The sequence below is a fragment of the Coffea arabica genome, chromosome 4e (assembly GCF_036785885.1).
Source record: "Coffea arabica cultivar ET-39 chromosome 4e, Coffea Arabica ET-39 HiFi, whole genome shotgun sequence".
Classification (NCBI taxonomy): domain Eukaryota; kingdom Viridiplantae; phylum Streptophyta; class Magnoliopsida; order Gentianales; family Rubiaceae; genus Coffea; species Coffea arabica.
This window is the reverse complement of record NC_092317.1, coordinates 45,265,822-45,293,194: the sequence shown is the minus strand read 5'-3', so window position 1 is coordinate 45,293,194 and position 27,373 is coordinate 45,265,822. Positions and strand designations below refer to the sequence as shown.

General features: G+C 35.9%; 2 protein-coding genes across 6 annotated transcripts; both read right to left on the bottom strand.

Moving 5' to 3' along the window:
- Window positions 1-6,622: 6,622 nt before the first annotated feature.
- LOC140005640 (uncharacterized) lies at window positions 6,623-7,270 on the bottom strand. Its single transcript, XM_072046660.1, has 2 exons — window positions 7,112-7,270; window positions 6,623-6,997 (listed from the first exon to the last, which is right to left on the bottom strand). Exons 1-2 carry the CDS (start codon window positions 7,268-7,270, stop codon window positions 6,623-6,625), a joined length of 534 nt encoding a protein of 177 aa, XP_071902761.1.
- A 14,294-nt stretch (window positions 7,271-21,564) lies between these two features.
- LOC113741590 (pentatricopeptide repeat-containing protein At1g25360-like) lies at window positions 21,565-26,015 on the bottom strand. 5 transcript variants are annotated; one of them, XM_027269146.2, is made up of 3 exons: window positions 23,279-26,015; window positions 22,264-22,633; window positions 21,565-22,174 (listed from the first exon to the last, which is right to left on the bottom strand). In XM_027269146.2, exon 1 carries the CDS (start codon window positions 25,835-25,837, stop codon window positions 23,405-23,407), a length of 2,433 nt encoding a protein of 810 aa, XP_027124947.1. In that variant the 5' UTR covers window positions 25,838-26,015; the 3' UTR covers window positions 21,565-22,174; window positions 22,264-22,633; window positions 23,279-23,404. The 5 variants fall into 5 exon arrangements, with proteins under 5 accessions (XP_027124947.1, XP_027124950.1, XP_027124951.1 ...); XM_027269149.2 differs by having other exon boundaries at window positions 21,565-22,167; XM_027269150.2 differs by having other exon boundaries at window positions 22,383-22,633.
- Window positions 26,016-27,373: the final 1,358 nt, after the last annotated feature.

The following is a 27,373-nucleotide window of genomic DNA, read 5'->3' as shown; positions in this document are numbered from 1 at the left end:
GCGAGGTGCATGCTATATGAAAAGGAGTTACCAAAGAATCTTTGGGCAGAAGCTGCAAGCACAGCAGTTTTCCTGTTAAACAGGCTGTCAACTAGAGCTGTACAAGGAAAAACACCATTTGAGGCCTGGTTTGGCTACAAACCAGATTTACAAAATCTAAGAACTTTTGGTTGCCTCTCTTTTTCTTATGTGCAACAGGTGAAACGAGACAAACTTGACAAGAAGGCAGAAGCAGGTATTTTTGTTGGTTATAGCAGCACTTCCAAAGCTTACAGAATTTTTCAACCACAAAATGAGAAAATTATTGTAAGTCGAGATGTCAAGTTTATGGAAGATAAACAATGGAGTTGGAAGGAATAATTAAAAAAACAGGTGCTAGTGGATACACATTATCTTGATGACAATATCGATGATATCCCAACTCGTGACACAAGATCTCTATCTGATATCTATGAAAGAAGCAATGTTGCTGTTTTTGAACCTGCAGAATTTAAGGAAGCAGAGAAAGATGACAACTGGGTTGAAGCCATGAGAGAAGAGCTTCGTATGATCGAGAAGAATGGCACTTGGGAATTGGTAGACAAACCTCAAAATAGAAAGATCATTGGAGTGAAATGGGTTTATAGAACCAAATTCAATGCTGATGGTTCTGTTAACAAACTCAAAGCCAGGTTAGTTGTGAAGGGGTATAGTCAAATTTTTGGGGTAGATTTTTCAGAAACTTTTGCTCCTGTTGTACGTTTAGACACTATCAGGATGTTGTTGGCCTTGGCTACACAAAAAGGTTAGAAACTTTACCAGTTGGATGTAAAGTCAGCCTTTTTAAATGGTCATCTTCAAGAAGAAATATATGTTGAACAACCAGAAGGGTTTCATGTCAAAGGACAGGAGGAGAAAGTTTACATATTGAGAAAGGCTTTATATGGCCTTAAGCAGGCTCCCAGGGCCTGGTATAGTAGAGTTGACAATTATCTTCAAAATCTTGAGTTTGTTAAAAGTCCAAGTGAAGCCACCTTATATGTGAAGAAATCAAATGCCAACTTAATTATAGTGTCTGTTTATGTTGATGATCTGCTTGTTACAGGGAGTAATGAGAAGCTAGTGGATGAATTTAAAGCTGAGATGTTCAAAGCTTTTGAAATGACAGATCTCGGTTTATTGACCTATTTCCTAGGAATGGAGGTGAAGCAAGGCCATGATGGAGTCTTCATATGTCAAAAGAAGTTTGCAAAGGAAATTCTTAAGAAATTTCATATGAAAAATTGCAAAGAGATTAGCACACCAATGAATCAAAAGGAGAAGTTTAGCAAAGAAGATGGAGCTGAAAAGGTTAATGAAGGGCTATACAGGAGTCTGATCGATTGTTTGATGTATCTCACAGCCACAAGACTAGATATAATGTTTGCAGTAAGCTTGATGTCAAGGTTTATGAATTGTGCCAGTGAAGTACATTTTGCAGCTGCTAAACGTATTTTAAGATATGTCAAGGGTACAACAGATTATGGCATTAAGTATTCCTATTGTGATGATTTCCGGCTTCAAGGATTCTCTGACAGTGATTGGGCAGGTTCTACTAAGGACATGAGAAGCACAACTGGTTTTTGTTTTACTTTTGGTTCAGGTGTTTTCTCATGGAGTTCAAAAAAGCAAGATGTGGTTGCTCAAAGTACAGCAGAGGCAGAATTTATTGCAGCGAATGCTACGGTGAACCAAGCGATTTGGATAAGAAAATTACTTGTAGACTTGCACATGAATCAGATTGAGCCAACAGAGATTTTTGTAGATAATCAAGCTGCTATTGCAATCTCAAAGGACCCTGTTTTTAATGGAAAAACAAAGCACTTCAATATCAAGCTGTATCACTTAAGAGAAGAGCAGAGAGCTGGTGAAATCAAACTGATTTATTGCAAGACAAAGGAGCAGATTGCAGATGTGCTGACCAAAGCCCCTCCAAAAGCAAAATTTGAAGAATTGAGAATCAAGTTAGGTGTTTGCAAACACTAAGACAAGGAGGAGATTGTTGGAGATGTGCACATGTGCCTTAGTCTGCAGAACGAGTCTTTAGGAATGTTTTATTTGTTGCTTGTTTTTAGGAAATCAGTTGCATATGTTTAGGAGTTGTTATTATGTAGTGGGTTATGCTCAGAAGTCATGGGAACATGGATTATGTAGTGGGTTATGCTCAGAAGTCATGGGAACATGGTTGTTATACTTTTTCCCTATATATATTCAGCAATAAAGAAGTAGTTTCATGCTCCCCAAAAAATATATCAAAAGCTAAGCTACAAGATCAGGTCTCTATCACCATAAAAGGCTTGAGACTTGGGGCTACCGACTATCTTGTGAAGCCATTACACACAAAGGAGCTCTCAAAATTGTGGATGCATATGAAGAACAGGTGCATTATTTGTGTCACATGTTATCATACTTAATTGGTATAGAAGCGTTCTGGTATAGAAGCGTTCTTTTCAAGAATATAAGTTTGAAATCTTTCTTTTTTTTTTTGGGTTTTATTTCTTCTTTGCAAGAATCAAGATCCTAAAGGTGTCTAAAATATGCTGCAATGTTTGCACTCTGACAGGAGGAGTGAAGTTCTACAGGGATGCTGTTCAAAGATTAGGCAGATCAACATAAAATCACTGGATGAAAAACATGCCGAAGTTACTTTTTCCCGGCTCTATTACTTTGTGAAATAATCGTCATCTTAATTATTGCTACAAATATAAAGATCTATCCACAATAACTTTAACTTATGTAGTAATGATTGTATTGATTACTTCAGCCTCCAGAATACAAAAACTTTCACTGCCATGTGGACTTTGATGTTTTAGGCCTGGTGATTTTTTGGCCTTAGGTTGAATACAATAATCATTTAGGCGTCTCGAGTCAATTTGTAACATAAAGCATTCTGAAAGCAGTAACAAGCTTTTTGTCCTCCAGAAAATATAATGATCTTCATGTTGGACTAAAGCTCTTGAATTTTGTTGTATGCAAGGACTAGCGTTTTGTTCTTGGCATCTCTCTTTTCTGAAAGTAAACGTTGGATTTCAATTCAGGGAAATAATCATCTAGCATTAAGAATTATTCTTTGAGAATGGTGACGAGAGAGAGTTTCTCCATACACAAGCTGAAAAGTACTTGAAATATAACAAATTATCTCAAATAATATTTCGCTTGCATGATAAACACATTTTTCAACCTACTTTTTTATATTCTCAACCACCTTTTTATCTCGCATACATCACATCATAAAAAATGTTACAGTAATTATTCCAAATAATATTTTAAATAAAACTCTATCCAAACAAACATGCTTTCTAAGAAGTATATGACCATAGGAAACTGGCATAGTTCCAAATTTTTTTATTAATTTAATTTTTTTTGTTTTTATATTTGGTTAAGTTTGATAAAAGAGGATATCAATTTTTCTTTTTCTTTTAGTGAATTCGAATCCTAACAGCAAGCAGGATGCTCTAAGAGTTATCCCCTAACCACTAGCCCAAGTCTAGTTGTTGGAGAGCACTTTCTTACAATCCAACTATTCAGCAAAATAAAGTTGGATTTTATGAAACTATTGCCATAGATAAATGAAATAAAGAAAATTAGAATAGAAGGAAAAAGTTTAATTATAATTCACAGTACACATCTAAATCACTTTCAATTTAATTTGTATCTCATTCCAGCTTAAAACCCTCAATAACCATTATTTGAAACAACTATTCCAACAAGTTAAGGTATATGAGGACCCGAACTTGCGCCAAATTTAGAACGAGTCTCATAAGCTTGTATATATTAAAAAAAATTACTATCTAATAATGGTCCACATTTCTTTATATTGGGATCATGATATGATAGCAAAGGATGTGGATAAATTAAATCTAATCAAGATGGGCCACTTAGGAGGATTTTAGTAAATAATTAACACCTTGAAAAATTTCATGGACAGTTATAATTAAGAAAGTCTATATATATTTTATGTCCAGAGTATCATATAAAGATTGGTTTAAGGTTTAAACCTATATTGTTTTGGAAAAATTGTTCTGTGTCCAGAGTATCGTATAAAGATTGGTTTAAGCTTAAACGGACCTGGACATGAATTGATGTCCATAATATACCTAAAACAATTACTAAACAAAAGTCAATTCTTATTCATCAAATTCTCTCCAAAGAGTAACATAGCAACATAAAGTATGCATATACCAAAAGGCTGCCCAAGAGGCTCCTATTTCCATCCTCAATAGGAAATTAGCTAGTTGTAGAACTCTAAAAACTTCTAGGAATTTACCCTCTAACGATGACTGCAATTACTTAGTTAATAGAATAAAGATTCAATACAGACGAATTTTGGAAATTTCTATTACAACTTAAAAGACCAAACTACTTATGACCTAAATAATAGAAACTCTTAAAAATTAAAGCTATGATGAATTTAAATAAAATCCTATTGTGGTTCCTAGTTGAAATTTGAGGAAAATCATGAAAATCTTTAATTTTCAATTATCAGAGTTCTTTGTTGACTGCATCAGCATCACTGTTGTCAATTGTATACAACTTTGGATCATGGATAGCTTGTGTGTTTTCACGAAATCTTGTTCGTCTGATCAAGCACTGGTGGTTTAGCATGGTTTCTGCATTTTGTGTAGCACCAGTTGTCTAGAAATCTGTCGTCTTCCTTAACCATCGACTATAGAGTAGGTGAATTAGAGCCTAAGATGTGCATTAGGAACTGTGTTACTCCAGACTCTTTGGTTTACTAGTTTACTACAAAGTACCTATGTCCACAAAATAGGAGTATTAGATCCATTTTAGACGCTTTGAAATTTTTCTGGTACTTGACTTTTTTGAGTGGATGTTGATAGTGAAGGAGAGGAGAGACAGGAAGCAAAGTGGGAAAAAATTTTAGAACTTTCGAACTAGAAAGAAAGAAGATCATAAGTTGAAAAAGAAAATAAAAGATGGAGAAGTGATGTATGGAGAAAAAGAATATGCAGATGAGAAGGAAGATAACAGATAACTAAGAATTTAAGATAGGCGTATAAGGGCTTTGCTTATTTGCAATAAAGACAGTATTTTGATTAAATTCCAAACTATGCCACTAAATCTAATATCTGCAACTGTGACCTATTTAAATTCTGAATTTCACTTAAACATATGAAATCTCAAAAAAGAAAAAAAAAATCTATTCATTATTAAATAAACAACATTTTTTTTTCCAAAAGGTCATTTTATTAATAGTAAGCAGGAATACAATGCCTAGAGGAAGATGTAAACCTTACCTCCGAAATGAAAATGAAAACTACAAAAATTTTGCATATCCAAAGACAATAGACCCTTAGTACAAGTTGCCAACTGAGAAACCGCAGTGAACAATGAGAAGCCACGTGTGGCACCAAAAGCTGCAAGAGAATCAGCCACCGTGTTTCCCTCCCGATAACAATGACTGAGCTGGTGACAGCTTGGAGTAACCAATCGAATAGCTCGAACAACTAGGCGAATTACAGCTGGAACCCCCCATCCACCCCTTAAACAATTAATCAAGACCAGGTAGTCAGACTCAATAATTAATTGAGAAATCCCTAGTCGATGCCCCAATTGGAGCCCTAAAAGAAGTGCACGCGACTCAGCCTGTAAAGAATCTAGAGGGCTAAAGAAATCCGCCAAAGCCACAATAAAGTTCTCACCAGAATCCCTATTCACCTTACCATCCCCACCTCCTCAAGCCATAGAGCATCCATCCGTGTTTAGCTTAAAGAAACCATCCGCAAGGAAGACCTATCTTAAATAAGGCTTTTACTTTTCTCCCACCATACAAAGGACAACCCAAGTAGATAACTGGCAAACACTTAAATGGGAACCCGGTGACTTGTGCAATCACCCTTTGGCAGGGCAACGAGACTTTCTTATCCACCAAGAAACAACTTTTAGCAGCGTTCACCATCTGCCCTGACGCCACCTGGTAGCCATCTAGCACCTTCATCACATATCTTAAGGAGCGCTTACCACCATTACAAAAGATGATAATATCATCGGCATATGCAAGATGCGTCAGTGTAGGACATCCCCACGCCACAAAGAAATGATCAAATTTCGGATTGCCCATCAATTCATTCAAACTCCTAGATAACACCTCAACCGCAATAATAAATAATGCCGGAGATAAGGGGTCCCCTTGACGTAATCCCCGAGACGATTGAAAGAAACCACATGGTTTCCCATTAATTAGAACAGAGAAATGACAAGACGAAATCAATCTACAAACCATGTCAATCCATCGCTCCCCAAAACCAAACCTTCACATGACTTGGATCAGAAAATTCCAGAAAACCCTATCATAAGCTTTGGCCATGTCCAGTTTTAGAGCAACATTAGATTCCCTCACCTTCTTCCCTAAGGCAGAGCACATATCCAACGCCAACAATATATTATCTGAAATCTGCCTACCCTTTATAAAATCGCTTTGTTGCGGCGATATTATCTTCCACAAGATCCTTTCTAAATGCATTGCCAATAGTTTAGAAATGATTTTATTCACAAAGTTACAAAAACTGATTGGCCGAAATTCTGAAAAAGAAGACGCCCTTGGTATCTTAGGGAACAAGGCCAACAACGTAGATGTATACCCCTAGGATAGCTCCGCTCCAGTAAAAAAATCACAAACAGCCCGATAAACATCACCCTTTACTATATCCCAACATGAAGTGAAGAAAGACCCTTTAAATCCATCCGGGCCCAAATTACTGTCACCATTCATTTGGAAAACCACTATTTTGACCTCCTCCTCCGTGGGAAACTGTTGAAGTTCCATGTTATCTTGCTCAGATATAACCGAAGGGATAACTCCTAACAACGAATGATCCACCTGCACCTGTCCAGACTGCAGTAAAATATCAGCGAAGTACTCAATTGTCATTTCTTCAATCTTAGCGGACTCGTCAATCCAAACCCCGTTCCTGTCCTTCATTCTATGCATATAAGTACGAGCCCTCCTCTGCTTTACCTGTGCATGGAAAAGCTTAGAATTGGCATCACTTTCCTTAAGCCACCGAATACATGCTTTCTGACGCCAATAGTTGGCCTCCCGTAGAAGAGATGCCTTGAGTTCACCCTATGCCTGGATAAATTGATGTTGCCCCTCCTCCGTTGGCCTCTCCCCCAAGGAGCATTCCACTGTCATGACCTTCTCTTCATCTTCCCTGATGCGGTCAAAAACATTTCCAACAACCTCCTTATTCCACCTCCGCAATGCTTGCTTCACTGCCTTTAATTTCATGACTAGAACCTTAATAGGCCGACCCTCACATTCCACCTCTCACGCTTGATTAACCACCTTATGAAATGCAGCATGTGACTTCCAAACATCCAAAAACCGAAAGCTTTTAGGAGTTACACCCAAAGCCAGAGAACATGTGATTAACAAAGGAGAATGATCCGAGGCAACTCTATTCAAGTGAGTCACAGATATATTCATATCTAAATTCAACCACTGCTGGTTCACTAGAACCCTATCTAGACGCTTCCAAATTTTGGCACTGCCCAATCGATTATTACACCAGGTAAAGTTAGTCCCTGAGAATCCCAAATCTGTCAACCTAGCACCATCAATAAAATTCAGGAACGACTCAACCTTACTAACGCAAAACGAACAACCCCCTTTTTTTCTCATTCACACTAGCAATGACATTAAAATCCCCCAAAAAACTGCCGACTCCCCCTGTGGGCACACCCCTACTAACTGTTGCCAAAGCACCTCACAGTCGTAAGGAACACACGACGCATGAACAAAGACTGCAATGAAGGAGCAACGTAAGAAAGAATGGGTAACCTTCAATGCCATGAAATGATGTGAAACGGCAAAAAAATCACACCTATATTCATGATCATATAGCACCCAGATCCTACTCTCATCATTAGAAATTGCAAGAGGAAAACTTAGTTTTTGTCGAATAAAATGGAGACGCTTGCGACCCACCTTTGGCTCGCACAGTGCTAATAATGAGACCTTATGCATATGCTTCAATTTCCTCAACCGAGCTATGGTAAGAGCATTATCCACTCCTCTAACATTCCAGAAGATAGTCTTAATCATGATCTTAAACATCAAAACTTGGGGGAGAAGAAACACCTTTCTTCCTTGGACGACGATTCGTAACCGTATGCCATTCTTCTTGGTTCCTCAACCTATCCAACCGCCACCACAAATCATCCAAAGCTGTATCCTTAATCACCTCAGTCTTACGAGGTGAAAGATTGAGAGTGGCCACCATTGCACTTTGTTGATTTTCCACCTCTACCCGAACCTGCTCCACCAGATTTGCCCCAGCAAGATCACTGTTGGCACAAGCTCGGTCCACTGCTGCATCCGCGACAAAATCAGGCTCCATCAACACACCTCCCGGACAACCCGTTCAGCCAACGTGTTAATTATGTTATCTGCAGCCAAGCCAATCACCTCATCCACCATCGCTGCAACAAACATCATAGGTTGTTGCAGTTGAATCTGTGAAGGTGGTTGGGCAATCAAGACAGTAGCAACAGGTGCCATAACAATGTTGGTAGGAACCATCATATCTTTCAAATCTGCTCGCACGAGAGCTGTACCACCTCGGAGATCCTGCTGCATTGTCGCCAACCTCTCGGCCTGCCCCATCACCGAAGTCTGTACTGCACCAGAAGCCACACCAGACGAATCCACTAGCCCTCCTCCTTCTGAACCCATATTATTAACCTGTGGAGAGAATGATTGCAAATCCCCCTTATCCAGTATTCCTGCAAGCAGACCCATAGTCGGCTAAGTCTTCACCTTGGATAGGTGCAACTCTAGGTGTTTCACATGACACTGTTCGCCATGTCCTTGACAATAACAATGGCCATAATATTTGGGAAGACTCTCAGGGATTAGAGACTGCCAGAAACCATCACCATTACCCATATCCACCCAAACTCTCTACGGAAATGACTTTAACAAGTCCACCTTGACACACACCCGCGCCACATTCGGACGAGAAAAGGAGGAGGGTGCCGCATCAACAAACAGCGGATTACCCAAACAGGAAGCAATATGAAATAAGCATTGTTTATCAAATAAATGAATCGACAATTTGGGCAATCTGAACCAGACAGGAACTAGGGACGATTCCCTATCAACATGAAACTTAGATGTCCACTTGAAAACCCTCATGGGACACGCATACACATACCCAGGGACGGAGCCAGAAATTTATTTTTGGGGGGGCTGAAGTGTATTAAAAATTTTTCTTTGTAGATGACAGTTATGGTCACAGACTCCATTTTTCTTAGTAGTTATACTCTTACACCATTAATTCGCTGCAAATTTGTGCGTACAACTATTTAGAATAACTGTATTTACTTTTTTAAAAAAAGAAATTGATAAATAAAATACGCATATAGTAACACATGAATTATATGTATATTTATATGATAAAATTTTTACATGATGAATTGTTGACTAAAAATAGAACTTAACAATCAATTTAAGTGATAATTATTTTAGTATTATTCATCAGTCATATATGAACCAATAAGACATTTAAAAAAAAAGTAAAATGTTAGTAAATTATAATATAATATTCCTTCCTCGATCAATCAATCACTTACCACTTTTACCTAATTTGCATGAGCAGTACAAATTCTAAAAGTAAATAGTAACCCTTTATTCCTTTCCCAAAACCCACCTCAAAGCCTCAAACACCCAATTCTCACTGCCTCTCACTGCGTGTGTGTGTGTGGTTTTTTTTCACTGATTTTCTTGGTATAATTTATACTCCCTCCGTCCCACTTGGATAGTCTTGTTTTCCTTTTTCGTCTGTCCCAAATTGTAGTCCACTTTCCCATTAAGAAATGTAGTAATCTTTCAAATTGTCTAAAATACCCTTATTAAATATCTTGTTATTAATACATTGTTATTAAATACTAACCCACTACATTGAATACATTGAACTTTTCCAATACTAACCCATTAGCTGTAACTGATATTAATTGGCACTCTTCGTGATTAGCATAAGGGTATTTTAGGAAATTATTAATCTAAATTTATGTTTCCAACCAAATTAATTACACTTTCTTAATTTGTGTGAAAAAAAAACCAAGACTAACAAAACGGGACGGAGGGAGTACTATTTTTGTTTTCGCTTCAAGTATTGGTTACTGATAATCGATGAGAGAATGGGGAAAACATCGGTGATAATCTACATTACTGTAGCCATAGTTCTCCTGCTCCTCATCTCAAAATCCCCTCAAAATTCCAACCACGATAGTCTCAGCCACCGTCACCGCCGTCTGAAGCTCCGTTCCAACTTCACCTTCGCACCACCGTCGTTAAATCACCATGAACGTCACGCAGGGGCTGGCCGCCGGAATCCCCTATATATAGGGGGTTTTCCGGCGGCTTGGGGGGGGGCTTAAGCCCTCACCAGCCCCCCCTTAAATCCGTGGCTGCACATACCACATATTCCTAGACCAAACTCGGAGGAAATCTGTTTCACCATTAAACCTTAGCAGAACATGCCTGAAATCTAGTAAATCCACAAAGACCGAATCTTTCAATTCAAGGGTGGAGAAGAACTTATGCAAATCCAGTATTAAAGGTTAGCCTTTGGAAAATTTCCCTACCAGAGTAAAGCAAAAAGGAGATGCAATGGCTGATATATCCGCGGCATTGAAAACCACTACCGGCCTCCCTCGATGAGTAGTCATAGATGCCTGAACTTTCACCAACTCCGACGGAGATTGCTTCTCAAACAATGCAGAGAATGATTTTTTCTGAAACGTGGGGGAAGAGGAGACCGGATGACCCCCCCTGGAGGTGGGGGGCAGCCTCGGTTGCCATGAACCCTAGGACGAGAGTAACGGAAACCCTAATATTCTAAAAATAGAAGGTTGAGGGAGTAAAAGTTTGTATTTTCTAGCTAAGAATTGGTCAGCACTCCGGTATCGTGTTATTAAATAAATAAACAACATTCAATGTACAGTAAAACCTCTATAAACTAATAACATTGGGACCATACAAATTCTATTAATTTAAAGAGGTATTAATTAATCGATGAATTACTAAATTATTTATTTATCGAGGATATTTATAATTCAAAGAAACATTCATTTAATCAACTAAAATTTTATTAAATTTATAAAAATATGAACTATTCTATTAATAAATCGAGGCTAAAAGTCCAAAAAACATAAACCAATCCATATCTATTTAATTTGCAAGTATAATTTGATTTTATTAATGTATGTACATAACTGAGATCATTTTTCTATTATCAAGAGATCAAAAAGAATTTTCAAATTGATTACAAAAAAAGTTAATGATAGCATTTATCAATTGCTGCATTTTATGCTCAACATGAAGATGATGCAAATTGATTTTTGGTTTAATAGGTTTGTTTCATTTGAGAATTTTCATTTATTTGTCCTTAAAATAGAAAAAACTTAATGTTTCTATCACCAAACCTTATTTTTTAGGCATTAAAAAACCTTATGTTTTTCTTTGCATTGGCCGTCGTAAATATTGTTCACTTTGGGAATATATTATTTGCACATGGATAGCGAGTACAATGCAAGAAAAGTCGGAAAAGTAAAAGAGAGGAAGCTTGAGAGTAGATGAAAGGGAACTGATCTTATTGGTGTTGGAAAAACCGATCCGTTTTACAATGTCCCAATTCCCTATATATAGATGTGGCGTTATTTCCCGTACAATGTCATCATGTTGACTTAGCAGGAAAACCTCTCAAACTAAGCAGAGAAATGTATTATTGATTGACTTCTTTTTTATGACTAATCAAAATAATTCACTAAATTATTTCAATGTCAATATTACATTCGAAATCATCCCTCCCCCTCCTCCAAAAAAATAAAAATAAAAACAACCAAAAATATAAGGACAAATCAATTTTTTTGTATACAAAGGAGAGGCAACTGCCTTTAACATGGTACTAAGACAAATCAATTCTCTACAAAGACAAATCAATTCTCAAAAATTATTCACTAATATGAATATCTATAATTCTAAGAAAAAGGTTGAGAGATGACTTCAGAACAATGCTGTAATTCTTTTCATTATTTTCGAATTTTCCATTGGGCTGGAGAAGTTCTTGGCATTTGAATGCTTGAATGAACTCTCAAGTTAATCAAAATTGGAGACAAATAAAAAAAAAATAGAAGTTTTGCTTGGCATTTGAATGACTCTCTAATCAATCAAAATAGAAGACAAATAAAAAGAAGGGTTAATCACATTTTATCCCCTTAAAGAATACCCCATTTCTCAGTTTACCCCCGAATCTTTAATTTTGCTCACTTAACCCCCTTTAGGACAAAATTGCCCTTGCATTATTTTGACTTTTCATTTACCTTGTTTTCCTTTCTTTTATTTCTTTTTCTCTTTCTTCTTTATTTAATTCTTCCTCTTTCCCACAAAAATCTTCACCTTAATGATTGAAATTAAAAAAGAGAAATTGCAGAGATCTAACTTCTCCTTAAATGATTAAAAAACTATTCAAATCACTTTCCTAAAATACAATTTTTTTATCCTTTCAATTCTTTTAATTTTGGATTTTCCTCTTTCCTTTCTAGTTTCTCATTTTATTCCCAAGAAAATATCTTAACATGAAATTGTGACTTGATTAATAATCATCAATTGAAATTTGTGACATGTGGCATCATACAAAAAATCAAAATTAGTTTTTGATGCCTTTTAAACCTTCACCCAAAAATATGCAATTAAAAACTCAAAACAAAAATTTTCATTGAAATGGAATTTCTATTGGGAAGGATGAAAGAGAGAAGAAAGAGAAAAAGAAATAAAAGAAAGGAAAACAATTTTATCTTATGATATTTTTTGAGAATAAAATGAAAAACTAGAAAGGAAAGAGGAAAATCCAAAATTAAAAGAATTGAAAGGCTAAAAAAATTTTATTTTAGGAAAGTGATTTAAATATTTTTTTTAATCATTTAAGGAGAAGATAGATCTCTGCAATTCCTCTTTTTTTAATTTCAATCATTAAGGTGAAGATTTTTGTGGGAAAGAGGAAGAATTAAATAAAGAAGAAAGAGAAAAAAAATAAAAGAAAGGAAAATAAGGTAAATGAAAAGTCAAAATAATGCAAGGGCAATTTTGTCCTAAAGGGGGTTAAGTGAGCAAAATTAAAGGTTAGGAGGTAAACTAAGAAATTGGGTATTCTTTAAGGGGATAAAATGTGATTAACCCTAAAAAGAATTTGTAAAATAGAACACAAATAAAAGAATTGGAGCAAGCAAAAGCAATTAAACGCTAGAAAAAGGGCTTGAACCTTCGACCTTATAATTAAGGTCCATACGCTCTAAACGGCTACGCTACTCCAACAGCTAAACACCCTCTTTCTTACCAAAAGTTGGTTAATCTTCACCCTTTCTACCGAAACTCCTACAAGATGTCCACGAAATTTGTGGCGCAAATATTAATTAAAGGCATTTAAGACTCCTTCAGCAAAAGTTGCGCTAAAGAGTAAATGCTTACAAATTGCAATTTGCTACAGAATTGTTTGGATGATAAATATACGCTTTTACTCTTCATTTTGTCCTTTTCTTTTTCATTCACTCTACAAAATGCTGCTGTTATTTAGGGCTAGAAATAAGTGCTACTTTCAATAATAGTAATAAATGGGGGTAGCAAATCCAGCAATTCGGTCAAAGATTGACTCCTACTCGAGTTTGACTGAGCTCAAACTATTAGAATATGGTTATCAATCAAACTTGAGCCTTTAGATATTTTCCTCGAAATCATCATATATATATGTGTGTGTGTGTAATATTTTATTTTTTGTAATTGTTAGAATACCTAAAAACTTATATTTTTAGAAGAAATTATGTCTTACTATTCGAATTCAAGTATTTAACAACTCTTGAACGCAACTTGCTTCTCAAGCGAGCTCGAGCTCCTTATATTTTAGATAAATTGAGATCAAGCTCCTTGTATTTTAGATGAGTCGAGTTCAAGATTCGAAATCAAAGATTTGTTAAGCTCGAACTCAAACTCAGATAATACGGAGAATATGATACGGGATCTAGATCCTAAAGAAGCCAAGCCACTTGTTGAGCCTAGCTAAAGCTATAAAGAGTCATTTTTCCTTAGTTAATGTTATAGTTTTGGTTTGAGTTTCTTTGTGCTTGTGTCGTTTGCCTAGATTAATTCCAGCAGCTTTAGTTTATCAAGTTGAGTCATTAATTAGTGGAATAAATGACTAAAAGGCCCTGTTGACCATAGTTAGTAGTCGAATTGCAGTTAATTCGTAGAGTTAAGTGGAGTTAGGATTAAGTTTCTCATTTCCTAGTTGGATTAGGAGTTTGGTCTTGTAAAAGGCTATAAAAAGCCTTAGCTTTTGTAGACACCAAAATTTTAATTTAATTTAATTTAATTTTTATTTAACCAAAGTTCGCAAAATGATAGTTAGCTATTTTTATTATATTAAGTTCATCATTTTTTAAACATTTTTTGCATTAAATTTCCGGAAAAAGAAAATTTTCACAACTAAAAATTTCAATGTTTTTTTAATCTTTTCAAATTCAATTTCTTCAAAATAAAATGAAAATTTGCAAGGCAAATCTCAAATAAGAATTTAACATTTTTGTTTACTCTAAATTTTTGCCTTGAAAAGTAAAAAGAAAAAAGAACAAGAAATAGGTGGAATGCATGCAAGATAGCTAAGTGGTTTGAATGAATATTAGCCATGTATTTTTGTCTTTTTGCACACCGCAACACTTGCAAGAGATTAGGTGGCAAGGAGAGCTGTTGAGTTTTCGATGAAAAATCTGGAAAAGAGAGGAGGAAACTAGGGAGCTTGGGGCACAACAAAGAAAGAAAGGAAGAAAGGAAAAAAAGGAAGAGAGGAAGAAAGAAAAAAAAAAAGAGAAAGAAAGGAAGAAAAAAAGAAAAAAAAAACCAAGAGAGAGAAGGGGAGAAAGGGAGAGGCGGCGGCCAAAACGAAAAGGAGAGAAAGAAACAGCAAAAGGGAGAGAAACCAGAGAGAAAAAAGGACAGAAAAAAATTTCTGGAAAATTTGATACCGGGTTGATCAAGCAGCCATTTTTGGACACCATTTTCTCTTTCTTTTTAGCTTATTTTTCATTGATTATTATTTTATGCATACTCTATAGATGTAGATAAAAAACTTTTCTGTTGAAGACTTCGAGAGAAAATAACTTTAAAGCCACCAAATCGGACTCCGAAATCGGTATCCGCAGTTCTTGAATTTTTTCTTGATCGCATCGGAATACACTTTTCTTGAATTTTTTTTCGCGTTCATTTGATGCCAAAACGTGTCAAAAGGTATCCCATTCTTCCCTTTTTCTCTCATATATACCTAAATATGCAACAAATATGCCAAAATTTTGCTCCATTTGTCTTTGCCGTTCGCATTTTTTTTGTTATGCATGAATTATTAGATTTCCTCCATGTTTTGTTTGTGATTGAATGTGGTTTTGGAGTAAATGAGACTTGGATGTTGTTGGAGGTTGCATTATGGTCCCATTTTGTTTCTGAACTTGGCTATTTGGACGGAAAGTTTTGCTGGAGATGAATTCAGAAAAGTTGTAGAAAAGCTAAGACGGGATCCTCTGTCCAATTTTTTGTGTCTAATTTTCTGTCCAACACAAAACTACGTAGTTTCACTTATTCTTGTGGCTGACGTGGCACATAAAAATAAATGCCTGTTTGGAGCCATTATACTTTTGAATCTCTCTTCTTTTTTGGATTTCCTTTATTTACATATCTTTATTACAATTCCCAAAACCCTATTACTACCATAACAATTCCCAAGACCTGTTGCCGTGAGCGTCAAGAAGATTTGGGACTTCTTTGCCGATGGTAAGAAAAATAATATTCTTTGCCGATGGTGTCAAATTCCATGTCAAGGTGGCAACAATGTTCAGGATCTTTAAAGAGATAACTTTTTCATTTCAAGTTGGAACTTCAAGAACCATTATTCTAGTTATCTATTTTTGATAGTTATGGGAAAAGGTTACAAGAATTTACTTTATTCTATACGGGTGGTGCAAAACGCAAAAGCATAGCAGATCACAAATGTTTAATAATATTTCTAGCTTGACACTAATTTGATTTCCACTTTCTTCATCTGATCTCCCAGATTTACTGACAGCTTGAGCAACGCTATCAGGTGGGCATGAGGATGTTATGACATCAATCAAATGACCCAAGTGCTTCTCATAGAAGATGTCGATGATAGACTCTCTCTGCAACATCATAAAAAATGCTCAAACAGGATAAACAATTCAAAGACAACGCAATCAAATCACAGCACCTTCTACTTCCCCCGGTTTAGCAGTGATCACAAAAATCACTGTATGTGAAAAGGAAATATATAATTCCATAAAACCAAAAATAAAAAAACTGGCTAAGCATATAATCTTCTAGGCATTGACATCTGAAACAACAATCATCGTGAACCAAATTGCAGCACATATATTTGTTTACCACCGCAATCCGTATGCCTTATAAAATGTGTGTATGTGGGTGGGGTGGTGTTTTTTTTCTCTGGGAAAGGGGGGGGTGGTAAGAAAAGAAAACAGCTATTACATCTTAAAATAGCAGAGGTCTCCATGATGTTTAAAGGTTTTCAATTTTTATCCATCACATGGTTTTTCATTCAATTAGCAACTTTGTCAACCAAGCCAATGAAATATGTCAGTTTTTAACCATATTTCCCCAAGAGATGGATTATAAATTAAATGAACACTGTATCAATGAAGACATAATTCTACTTAAAAAACAAAAAGAGGAATCAATTTACCAGAATAAAAAATAGATTGCAAAGGCACAAGAAACACTTTTTCTATCTGAAAATGTTAAAACACAATTTGTTTTCCTTCAAAGAAAGCGAGAAGGACAATTTGTTTTCCTTCACCAATTTTTTAGATTATTCTTTCCGTTAGGCCCAGCTGCAAATTTTGCTTTGTACTTCCAAGGATTTGATTGTCTCTCTGTATGTCTCAAATTTTGCTATGTCTTTCCGTTAGGCTAGTGGTTTGCTTTGGAGGAATTCACGGTGAATGGTTACAATTTGACAGGGCTGTTGCTTGGTGCTTGAGCCAAACAGGCATTTATTTTTATGTGCCACGTCAGTCACAAGAATAAGTGGAACTACGTAGTTTTGTGTTGGACAGGAAATTGGATACAAAAAACTGGACAGAGGATCCCGTTTGAGAAAAGCTTCCTTCGAACCATTTGCATGAATAATCTGAATATTTTCAGTTTGACCCCCCAACTCCCAAATAATTTCACTGTAGCCCAAAAAATTGGAAATATAATCAATTTTGCCCCTTTAAATTTTAATTTTATTTGGCATGTTTTCATATGATTTTTGAACAGATTATTTATGAATTTTAGCATGAAATTTAAGGTTCATAATTTTGATAGATTTATTATTTTGATTGGGTTTTAATAAAATAGGTTAGTTTGGGTTAAAGGTTATTTTGTTTGGGTTTAGGGGAATGGGTTAGGTTATTCTGGTTGAATTTTGACATGGGTTTGGAGGGTTAAAGCCCACTGTTTTCGATTGGGTTTGAGTGATAAAAATAATAGGCTGGCCTGCCTTTTTCCTTGGACTATGTACTGGGCTGGAGAGGCTTTTGCCCCAAGAAGAGGAAAGTGGCCCAAGTGGCCTGTTAGGTTAGGAAGACCAGAAACGAATTTGCAGATTAGTCCCTACACTTTTGGGTTTTACTCAGGCCCTAGAAACTTTAGATTTCTTTCAGTTATGTCCCTATTTTAATTGTAATTTGGTCTCTAAACTTTATTTTCTTTAATTTTGATCCCTAATCTTTGTGATAATATAATTTGACCTTAAAAAATTTCTTAAATTTGTAATTAGGTCCCTAACAGTTTTGATTTCTTAAATAAAAATTGTTTTTCTTCTTTAATTGTTAATTATACTTCATATAAGTCCTTTAATTGGTAGATTTCATGATTATTTTCATTTTTTTATAATTAAATTGGTGCCTTAATCATTTTGTTCATTTTGGAGCATAATTAGAGCAAAATTCACCCGATTTAGCCACCATTTCAAGGGAGGGAATCTCTTTTATTATTTAAAATCCCATTATGTGCTCCAATGTGTTTTTATGTGTAATTGCATGTTTTGAGTGCTTTTTCTTTTAATTATTTATTCTATCCATTTTAAAATTTATTTGTTTTATTTAATTTTGATAATTATTTGTGAGGCATTTAAAGCCAATTGTAATAGATAGGTGCTCAAGACATGTATTTAGCTAGTCTATGTAATAGATAGGTTCAATTTTTGTTAAAAATATATTTAGTTATATAAATGTAATAATTAGGTTATTATCTTTGGATTTCCCCCCTTTAGATTGTAATTAGGGTCTCGAATGTAATAGTTAGGTTTTTATTTGTTTGTGTGCATGCATGCTTGTGTGTTTACTTGTTTATTCACTTTTTTTAGGGACTTTGCATCTAGATATCATGCCCACGTGTTATGTGCTCTTTGTGTTTTATGTGTTTACTTGTTTTAATTATGTTTTATATAATTCATTTAGTTGTAAGAAATGCATGGCGTCACCACACTAGTCCAATGCTAGTTGTGTTATTTCCCCCGATTTCTCACTAGTCTAACATTGGTGAAAACTTGTACAAATGGGTTAGTCCAATGCTAGACCCTTTAAACCGTTTTCGCGCTAGATTCATATCTTTGCGTGATATTCATTGCATTTCATACATGTTTCTTATTTTTAGGATCTTTTTATATCTTGTATGATATTTCCTCCATATATTACCCCTACGTGTGCAAAACATGCCATTTAAACTTGCATTCCATCTAGGAAATTAGACATAAGTCAGTTCATTTGCTTGATTAAGATTAGGAGAGTCATCCTTCAAATATGAGAAATGGACGTGTATGGTTTTTTAGCTTTAGCACACTCATATCTCCTTTATAAAAAAAAAAAATTGAAGTCGCGAATCTTAGTCTCTCGTACCCGTTATATTGCATTCCTCTCCTTTAGGTCACGTATATTTATATATTATAATTCTTCTTTTTCTTCGAGTCTCATCTTTTGCATATTCGTGACCTCTTCTAAGAATTATTTTGGGCATCACAATTAATGTGATTCACATTAATTAAATTTTGAAGAGATATTTCGACCCTCCGATATCCATTATGTCTAGGTTTGCATCTATATAGTAACATCCAAATGTGATAAATTTATAGGCTAAATTAAGAAAAGTTTTGACTAAATTACGCAGCTAGTCTTGGCTAGATTGAAAGGGTGCTTTAAGTTTGATTCTATCAAATCTTTGCTTTCCTTTTCTTTAACCGTGACTCCCGAACACTTTTCTCTTGTTTTCAAAGATTTGGAGTCATTTAAAAAGGGTTTTACCTGTTTTTTATTAAAAATACATTTTTTGGGTGACTTGGTACATCTTAAGTCAATACCAAGTGGCGACTCCTATTTTTTCCTAAAAACCTTTTTTAAACTATTATTTTGGACCATAATCGTCACACTTTTTTTAAGTCCCATTTTAAGTCCTTTTTCTTTATTTATTCTCTAAAAATAAAAACTCATTTTCATTCAAAATTAATCAAAAATTCATTTTTATAACTCATAATTTTTATTTCAAAAAAATGGGGCGCGATAGATTTAACATTTTGAAGGTATTGAATAAAATTGAGAAAATTTTCCAGATTTCTTTTGTGAATGAAAGAGCTCTTCTTGGCTTGTGAAGCCACCATTGAACATCTTAGAGTTGCACTAAGGTGATTCGTCAACTTATCAATCAAGTATTCACCTTGATTGTGACGTTGTCCTACCCGTTCTAGTTTTTCTTATGCGGTCCAAGATAGATTACGAACTCTATCCCCAAGCATTGATTCCTAACCTAAATCTGGGTTTGTGGTTCATGTTCTTGATTCGTTTTGGCATTTCAAGAATCGTATCAAAATACACCAGCATCCGAGTTCCACTTCGCTCGTCGCCACCCCTCCAATTTCTGTTCACTTCTTACAACTTATCTTCTTGCTCTTTGTCTGAACGAGGGAATGCAAACTGCAGGTATTTTTCTATTGTTTCATGCACGAAATTTTATCAAAATGAAAATATTAGGTTGATGAATACAACTTCACGGTGAGGATTTGAACAACTTCCACATTCAAAAGCACAAAAATACACTAACCATGTCGTATAGGAAGAAGATGAACACGTGCACACAAATTGTGCATTTGGAGCGGCAAGCACCTCCATGCTATAAGGGTAGAAAGAGTTCACATCTTTACCTAAAATTTTGCCTAAACAAGATGTTGAACAATGGTTGCTTATTTTTCTCCGTTAACCTATTTTGTTCCAACAAAATTTCAACTTGAAAGTCTTCACTCAAGTATGCCTGTCATTGCAAAACAGTTGTGAGTGTGTCAGGGATGTTAAAGTCACATTTACCGGCCAAGTATCCTCTGTTACACTCCCATTATCATGATTTCTATTCTTCGCTTCTTCGTACCATCTGCATTTATAATTTCTAGTTAGTATGAATCTCAAGTAAATAGCTACATACAAATATTTTTAATTTAAAATTTAGCTTACATGTTCTTGATTTTTTTATAGAAACAATGAAGAACATTAATTTACAATCTCAAAGAAAATCCCCTTTGACATTTACCACGCTTTATATGGCTCATATCGTAACTCATACCAAAAATGTTACATATCTCAGACAACTACGAATTACAAATTACCAAGCTTTCTGGAATAACTAAGCCTACTTTTGTAGATCTTCATTGTATATTCAAGGTGTTATACATATACCTCAATTAATGTGCTCCCTTGCAGTGTAACATAAACATCACAGAAAACAAGATCAAACTCTTTGGCAAAAGCTTACAAAAACCTCTTTCTCCAGACAAAAGATTTTTTTTTTTTTGGTTTAAAATAGAAGGAAAGAATTCCACAAAGAAGTTTGATTTTTCTCAATGTCAAGTAGCCTATAAAACTAACTAAAATGCATTTCTCGTAGTGCAATTTTTCTTTGCTTTTAAGAACTTCTCCTTTAAGATTTGGATTAGATTTTGCAATTTCAGCGATCCTAAGTTGTTGAACAAATCACTAAACTATGACTCATAAAGTTTAAAGAACCAAGAGAATTCAATTGCAAGCAGTTTTCCACGTCTATGAACTAATGTTGAAGCCACCGGCGGAGCTACTCTTTAGCCATGGATGTATGTGCCCCCACCGGTCAAAGAAATATTTCATGTTTCAGGTAGAAAAATTGTGAATGATTCCATTTTCACCCTATAAATTGGTAATTGCACCACCCCCGCCCTTCACCCCCAAGCCAAATGAAAATAACTCCTTTTAGGCATTCAGTTTTAGAATTTTAGAGAATATATATATATATATATATATATATATATATATATATCTGTGTGTGTACGTACGTATGTACGTGCGTGAGCGTGCGCACGCTCTTTAATAATTTGTGTGTACATACGTATGTGCGTGCATGCGTGCGCACGCTCTTTAATAATTTGAATAGAGTCAAGATACACGAGCTTACAAGTAATTTGATAACAATTCTTAATAAAGAAAAAAATAGTTCAGATACTTCATCACTTTATGTTATTTTTTAAGCGTACACAATTGTGGGGGATCCCCAACACAATACATCAAGATAGTGGCATGATCACAGAGCAAACAACTAGCCATAAAAGCTATCTAACTATCGGGAAAAGCAGACCAATGCATAATATAAATCAGCGATTTCCTGTTTCTGGTCCACCTCTCCATCTAGTATCCACCTTTCTAACATCTGAGATAATCTTGCCAACGATACAGTCTGCAAGCATGAGATCATCTCTAAACACAATCTGATATCTGAACTTCCATAAATGGTATACAGATGCTGTAAAATGACTCTTCTACCGCAACATATGAATGAGGCGTTTGAACTGTGTTTTACAAACCAAGTAATCTCAGTGTCAAGATTATCTGCCATTCTATATAAAAGACACTTTCTTTGCACAGTCTCCCATACAGTGTGAGAATGGACAAAGAAAGAACAGATGCTTCAGATCCTCATCTGCAGAAGAACAAAACACATCCTGGTTCCCCTTCAATACCCAAGAAATGAGCCCATCGTTTGTATTTAGTCTCTTCCTGCAGGCTAACCATAAGATAAAAGCAAGGCGTGAGACATGCTTCTTACCCCATACACGTTTAAACCAAGGAACAGGAGCACTTGGTACACTTAACTGCATCAAAGCTGATTTTGCAATATACATTCGACAAGCAGAAGAAAGCCAAATTGCTGAATCAGATTAGCCAGGGATAGGGAGCGGTTGAGGAGGCATAGCATTTATAAGAGATATTACCTCACCCCTCAGATATCTCCTATGAGGCCAATTCCCAGAACCACCACTAAGAATAGAGGACACTTTTGGCTTCTCAGAGTTCTTGAAGAGTTAAAACACTTGAGAAGAGAACGCTTGCAGTAAAGGACCCAGAAGGTGCCACCAGTTTTGCCAAAGAAAAGTTGCTTGACCATCACCAATAACCATCTGTATACATTGCCTAGCTATAGACCTGACCTTCAATAGCTTCCTCCAATTCCATGAACAAGAGGCTGAAGGAAGGAAGGAAAATAGAAAACACCAGGTAAGTTGCAGCGAACATACTGACACAGTTTATTTCATGTTGAAAGCTCCAGCAGCACACTTCTACCAAGTAGACATTAAAGCATGAAAAAATATTCACTTTTCTTCAATATCAGGAATGAAAATACATAAATACTAGACAATGTTCTCCCTCTGCTCCTCATAAATCACCCTAGCCAAAGAAATTTGAAACATCCTATTCTCTCTTTTCTTGCTGAAAACCAACAGAATCACCATCAGAAAGAAGACAAGAAATCTGTGTATTTCAATCTGAATCAGATGAGCATAAAATATACGCTTTTTTAACAGCAGAGATTTAGGGTATGTTATGCAGGTACTTAGAAATCTTGTGTCTGTAGAGCCTACCACATATATTACCTTAATGGTTTTAAGATCAACAAGAATTTTTAAAAAGCCTCCAATGGCAGGTTTAAAGCTTATAGGTTTCGAGGAAAAAGAAGACGAATGAATTTAAAACAACAGATTAGAAACTTATGCAACTGAAAATGTTTGGTTGCTCTGGTCAAAGATTCTCTCCCTTTTTAGTTTATGTATTCAACTATGGCTTGGTGGTGAAAAGGTGAGGAGAATGCATAGTATGAACTATATATTACCACCATTTGAGGGCATGCTTGAGAAATTGCTTTGTTTGATCCCTTCCATCAGCCGGCTGATACCACGCCCTTCAGTGAAGGAGGAAATCACAAACCAGTGGATAAAGAAAGTAAGAATATCTCCTATCACCAGTAATTACCACATGAGCATTCACCATTCCTGAAGTGATGAAATCTCTTCACATCTCTCACAATAATCACTCTCTGCTCTGCGAGTGACATGAACTTTAATGCGTTATGGCAATCCCCACAAATGCGAAGGTTTTTATAAACCCTAATTGTGGCTCCAGGAGGAAGTTTTAGCAGGCCATAAACAACTGCTAGCTTCTCGCTGTGAGTTGACAGAGCGTACTCCTTCTGTTCAGACTCCATATCGTGCAAGACAAATCTTGTGTCTGGAACATATCCCAGTTTCCTCATTCTCAGTCCTAACTCTTTTAGATACTCATAAATTGCTAGTACCTCAGGGTGTACAGTATCATCCACCAAAAATACATGCACTTTGTTATCAACCTCAATCCAACTACAAGCAGGCTCTTTCTTAACTCCTCTGTCTCGCATCAATTTTCGCACCTTGGCTGCATCATCCCAACGACCAGAACTTGAGAACATGTTTGACAAGAGTATGTAGGTTCCATCATGTTGCGGAATCAGATCAAAGAGTCGCTCTGCAGCTTGAACCCCTAAGTCTATATTTCGATGATTTCGACAACCAGCAAGGAAAGCTTCCCAAATAGGTGCCCCAGGCTCAAAAGGCATAGACTGAATTACATCTTTTGCTTCTAATAACTTTCCAGCTCGGCACAACAAATCAATATAACGCGCATAATGATCTTCACCAGGGCTTATTCCAAATTTCTCATACATTGAATTAAAAAGGCGGCTTCCTTCTTCCACCAAACCCACATGAGCACAGGCAGAAAGAACAGTGAGGAAGGTTATTCGATCAGGAGCTATTTCTTCACCCAGCATGTCTTCAAAAAGTCTCAGTGCCTGACAGCCATGTCCATGCTGGCCTAAGGCGGCTATCATTGCATTCCAAGATACCGAATCCACGTAGGGCATGGTAAGAAACAAGAAGTGTGCTGCCTCAACAACACCACATCTGGCATACATTGTTATTAATGCATTTCCAGCTGAAAGGCTTGAATCAAAACCAAGCAGCACCAGCTGAGTGTGAAGTTGTCGCCCGTGCTCTAAAGCTGCAAGCACTGCACAAGAAGTAATTGCCCCAGCAAAAGCATAATCACACTGTTCAATACCATTTAACCTCATCTGATTGAACAGCTTCAAACCTTCCTCTCCAAACCCATTTTGTGCAAATCCCGCTATCATAACTGTCCATGATAAAGAATTTTTCTCAGGCATCTGGTCAAAAAAAGATTTTGCTTCTCTAATTCTTCTTGCGCTCACATATGCTGATAAGATTGCATTCCAAGAAACAAGATCCTTAACGACAGCCTTGTCAAATATTTTACGGGCATCATCAATCTTATTACATTTCCAGTAGAATGTCATCAGGGAATTGCTGACAGAAACTGAAAATTCCCCTCCAGTTGTGGGCTCTGTTCGCAGAATGTGAGCATGCAGCTGCTTTCCATGAAGAAGCAATCCAGCCTCCGCACAGGCACTAATGATACTGGTATACGTATATTCATCGTGCTTAATGCCTAACAGACACATCCTTCTAAACATTTCTAATGCTTCAGAAGAATATCCCTTGTGCGCATATCCTGAAATCATTGCATTCCAAGCAACCACCAATTTCTCCTCCATTCCGTCAAAGACTTCACGAGCAGCAGCAAGCTCATTGTTTTTCACATATCCTGTAATGATAGTTGTCCAGGACAATTCATCCCTCACAGGCATCTCATCAAATAACTTCCTTGCTGAGCCCAACAAAGAAGAGGCAGACACTAATGGCGATGCAGCACACTTTACATACACCGATATAAGCGCATTCATCACCGAGATTACCATGCCAGTTCCAGACTTGACAACTGCACAATGGAGCTGCCCGCAATGCTTTTCTTGATCAGCTATTAAAGCCAAAGCACTAACTACACTTGTATATGTAAAGTTATCGGGCCAAAAACCATTCTTTCTCATATCATTAAACAGCCTAATTGCGGCATTGCCATCATCGTTGTGCGAATAGCAGGTGATCATAGCATTATATATAACTGTATCCCGAACCCGCAAAGGTGTCCCATCAAAAATAGCCCTTGCAAGCTTAGGACTCCCAGAAGCTGAATATGCAGCTATTAAAGTGGTTCTTGCGACAACATCTGGTTGGGGAATTCTATCAAACAGTTTCTTGGCGTATCCAAGGTTAGATGATTTACAATACACATCAATCAAGCGGTTGAGAATGTGGCCACGCGGCTTGAACCCAGAAGTTATCATGTGGCCATGGATGGTGCGGGCTCGGGTATATGAGGTGGGGCTGTGGGGGCAGCACAGCTGAAGTTGGGCAGCGTAGCGGTTGGCAACTGCACGCCTGTCAACATGATGAATGGTTTCCTCCACCATGGCAAGGGCGGCAGCTGTGGCACTCATTCTTGCTAGTCGAGACTAGCGAGTGGAATCAAATGGTCAGCAATTTTGTTGAAGAAAGAGATTAACAGATGAGATTTTGCCATCAGTGGCGGGAGGAGCATCTGCCAACCGGACATTTTTTGAATAAGAAAACGTTGACGGTTAGGGGAAGAGGGGAGAGAATTTTAAAAAGGGATAACTGAGAACCCGACTCAGCCTCTTTTAAGGTTTTTAAAATCTCACTTACCTCTTTTAAATTACCATTTTTTGTAATATTTTAACCCCTTTGAAGGAAATACAAAAAAGATAAAATTTTTATTCCAACAATACCCTTATGTTATCCTACTTCTAAAGTTCATAACAACAATAACAAATAAAATAAGGTTAAATTTTTATAAGATGTAAATTTCTTGATTTAAACTATTTATTTTAGTTGTATTGGAACAAAAACAAAATTTACACCATTGAAAAATTCACATGTATGAAGAGATTATTTTAGTTTTCAATAAAACTTAAACTACATCATGTATTAAAACATATTTTCTAAAAAAAATCTTGACTTCCTTAATTATGATTGTCGACGAAATTTTTCAAGGTGTTAATTACTTACTAAAATCCTCCTAAGTAGCTGACTTTGATTAGATTTAATTTATCTACGTCCTTTGCTATCCCACCACGATTCCAATATAAAGAAATATGGACCATAGCAATTTATTTTTTTCTAATTTACATTTTTTTGTTTAATTTTTTTTTTCGTTTTAGCGTTTTGCTTAAATAGTTATTAAGAGTAAGAGTAATGTTGTTAATGACCTTTGTTAGGAATATTTAGTCTTGTCAAGTTGAAAGGGGAGGTAAGTGAGATTTTAAAAGTTTCAAGGGAGTTGAGTGATATTATGATAAACCTTAGGAGAGGCCTTTGAAAGTATCAATTTAAAAAATTCTTGACGGGTTAATTGACTAATAGAAATTTGGCCAAATAGAACTTTGGTCATTTACAATGCAAATATTTACAAAAGCTAGTTTATATCACGAAAGCCTTTACAAGAAATTTCCCTATCAAAAAGACCAATGTGATGTCTTTTCGGTATGGTTTATTATTTTTCCCCCCTTCTTTGATGATGGGAAAGTTATGTTACGTTATTAAGTTTTGAGTTATATGTATTTCAATCGTTTTTGCAATATTTATTATATTTATGATGCAGTTAATTTCATCATAAATATTTTAGCAGTTAATAACTAATACGGTTTTAGCACAAATTACCACCATTTTTTATACTCATGCATAAATGCGCTTTTTACGTCAAGTGAAATAGTTTTGTGTTTCATCTTCCTACTGTTTTTTGTGTCTAAAATTTTGATTTGCTTCTCACTCCTTATATTCATGTTCCTCTCTTGATGTTTTTAGGCCAAATTCTCAAGCTTTTAATATACTTATTTAAAATTACAAAATCATCAAAGACAAAATATATACTCTGTGCATGGATTCGAGAAGTAGGATAGATCACAACAAAGAAAGGTTTACAGCATTTGATTTGAGCATTGGCATTACCTGTGAGA

Excerpts from the sequence above, each read along its gene's own strand:
- LOC140005640 (XM_072046660.1), bottom strand. The coding sequence starts at position 7,270 with ATGAAATTAAAGGCAGTGAAGCAAGCATTGCGGAGGTGGAATAAGGAG. Across the intron at positions 6,998-7,111 it reads GGCAACATCAATTTATCCAG|GTAAAGCAGAGGAGGGCTCG; the intron begins GCATAGGGTGAA and ends TTCCATGCACAG.
- LOC113741590 (XM_027269145.2), bottom strand. The coding sequence starts at position 25,837 with ATGAGTGCCACAGCTGCCGCCCTTGCCATGGTGGAGGAAACCATTCAT.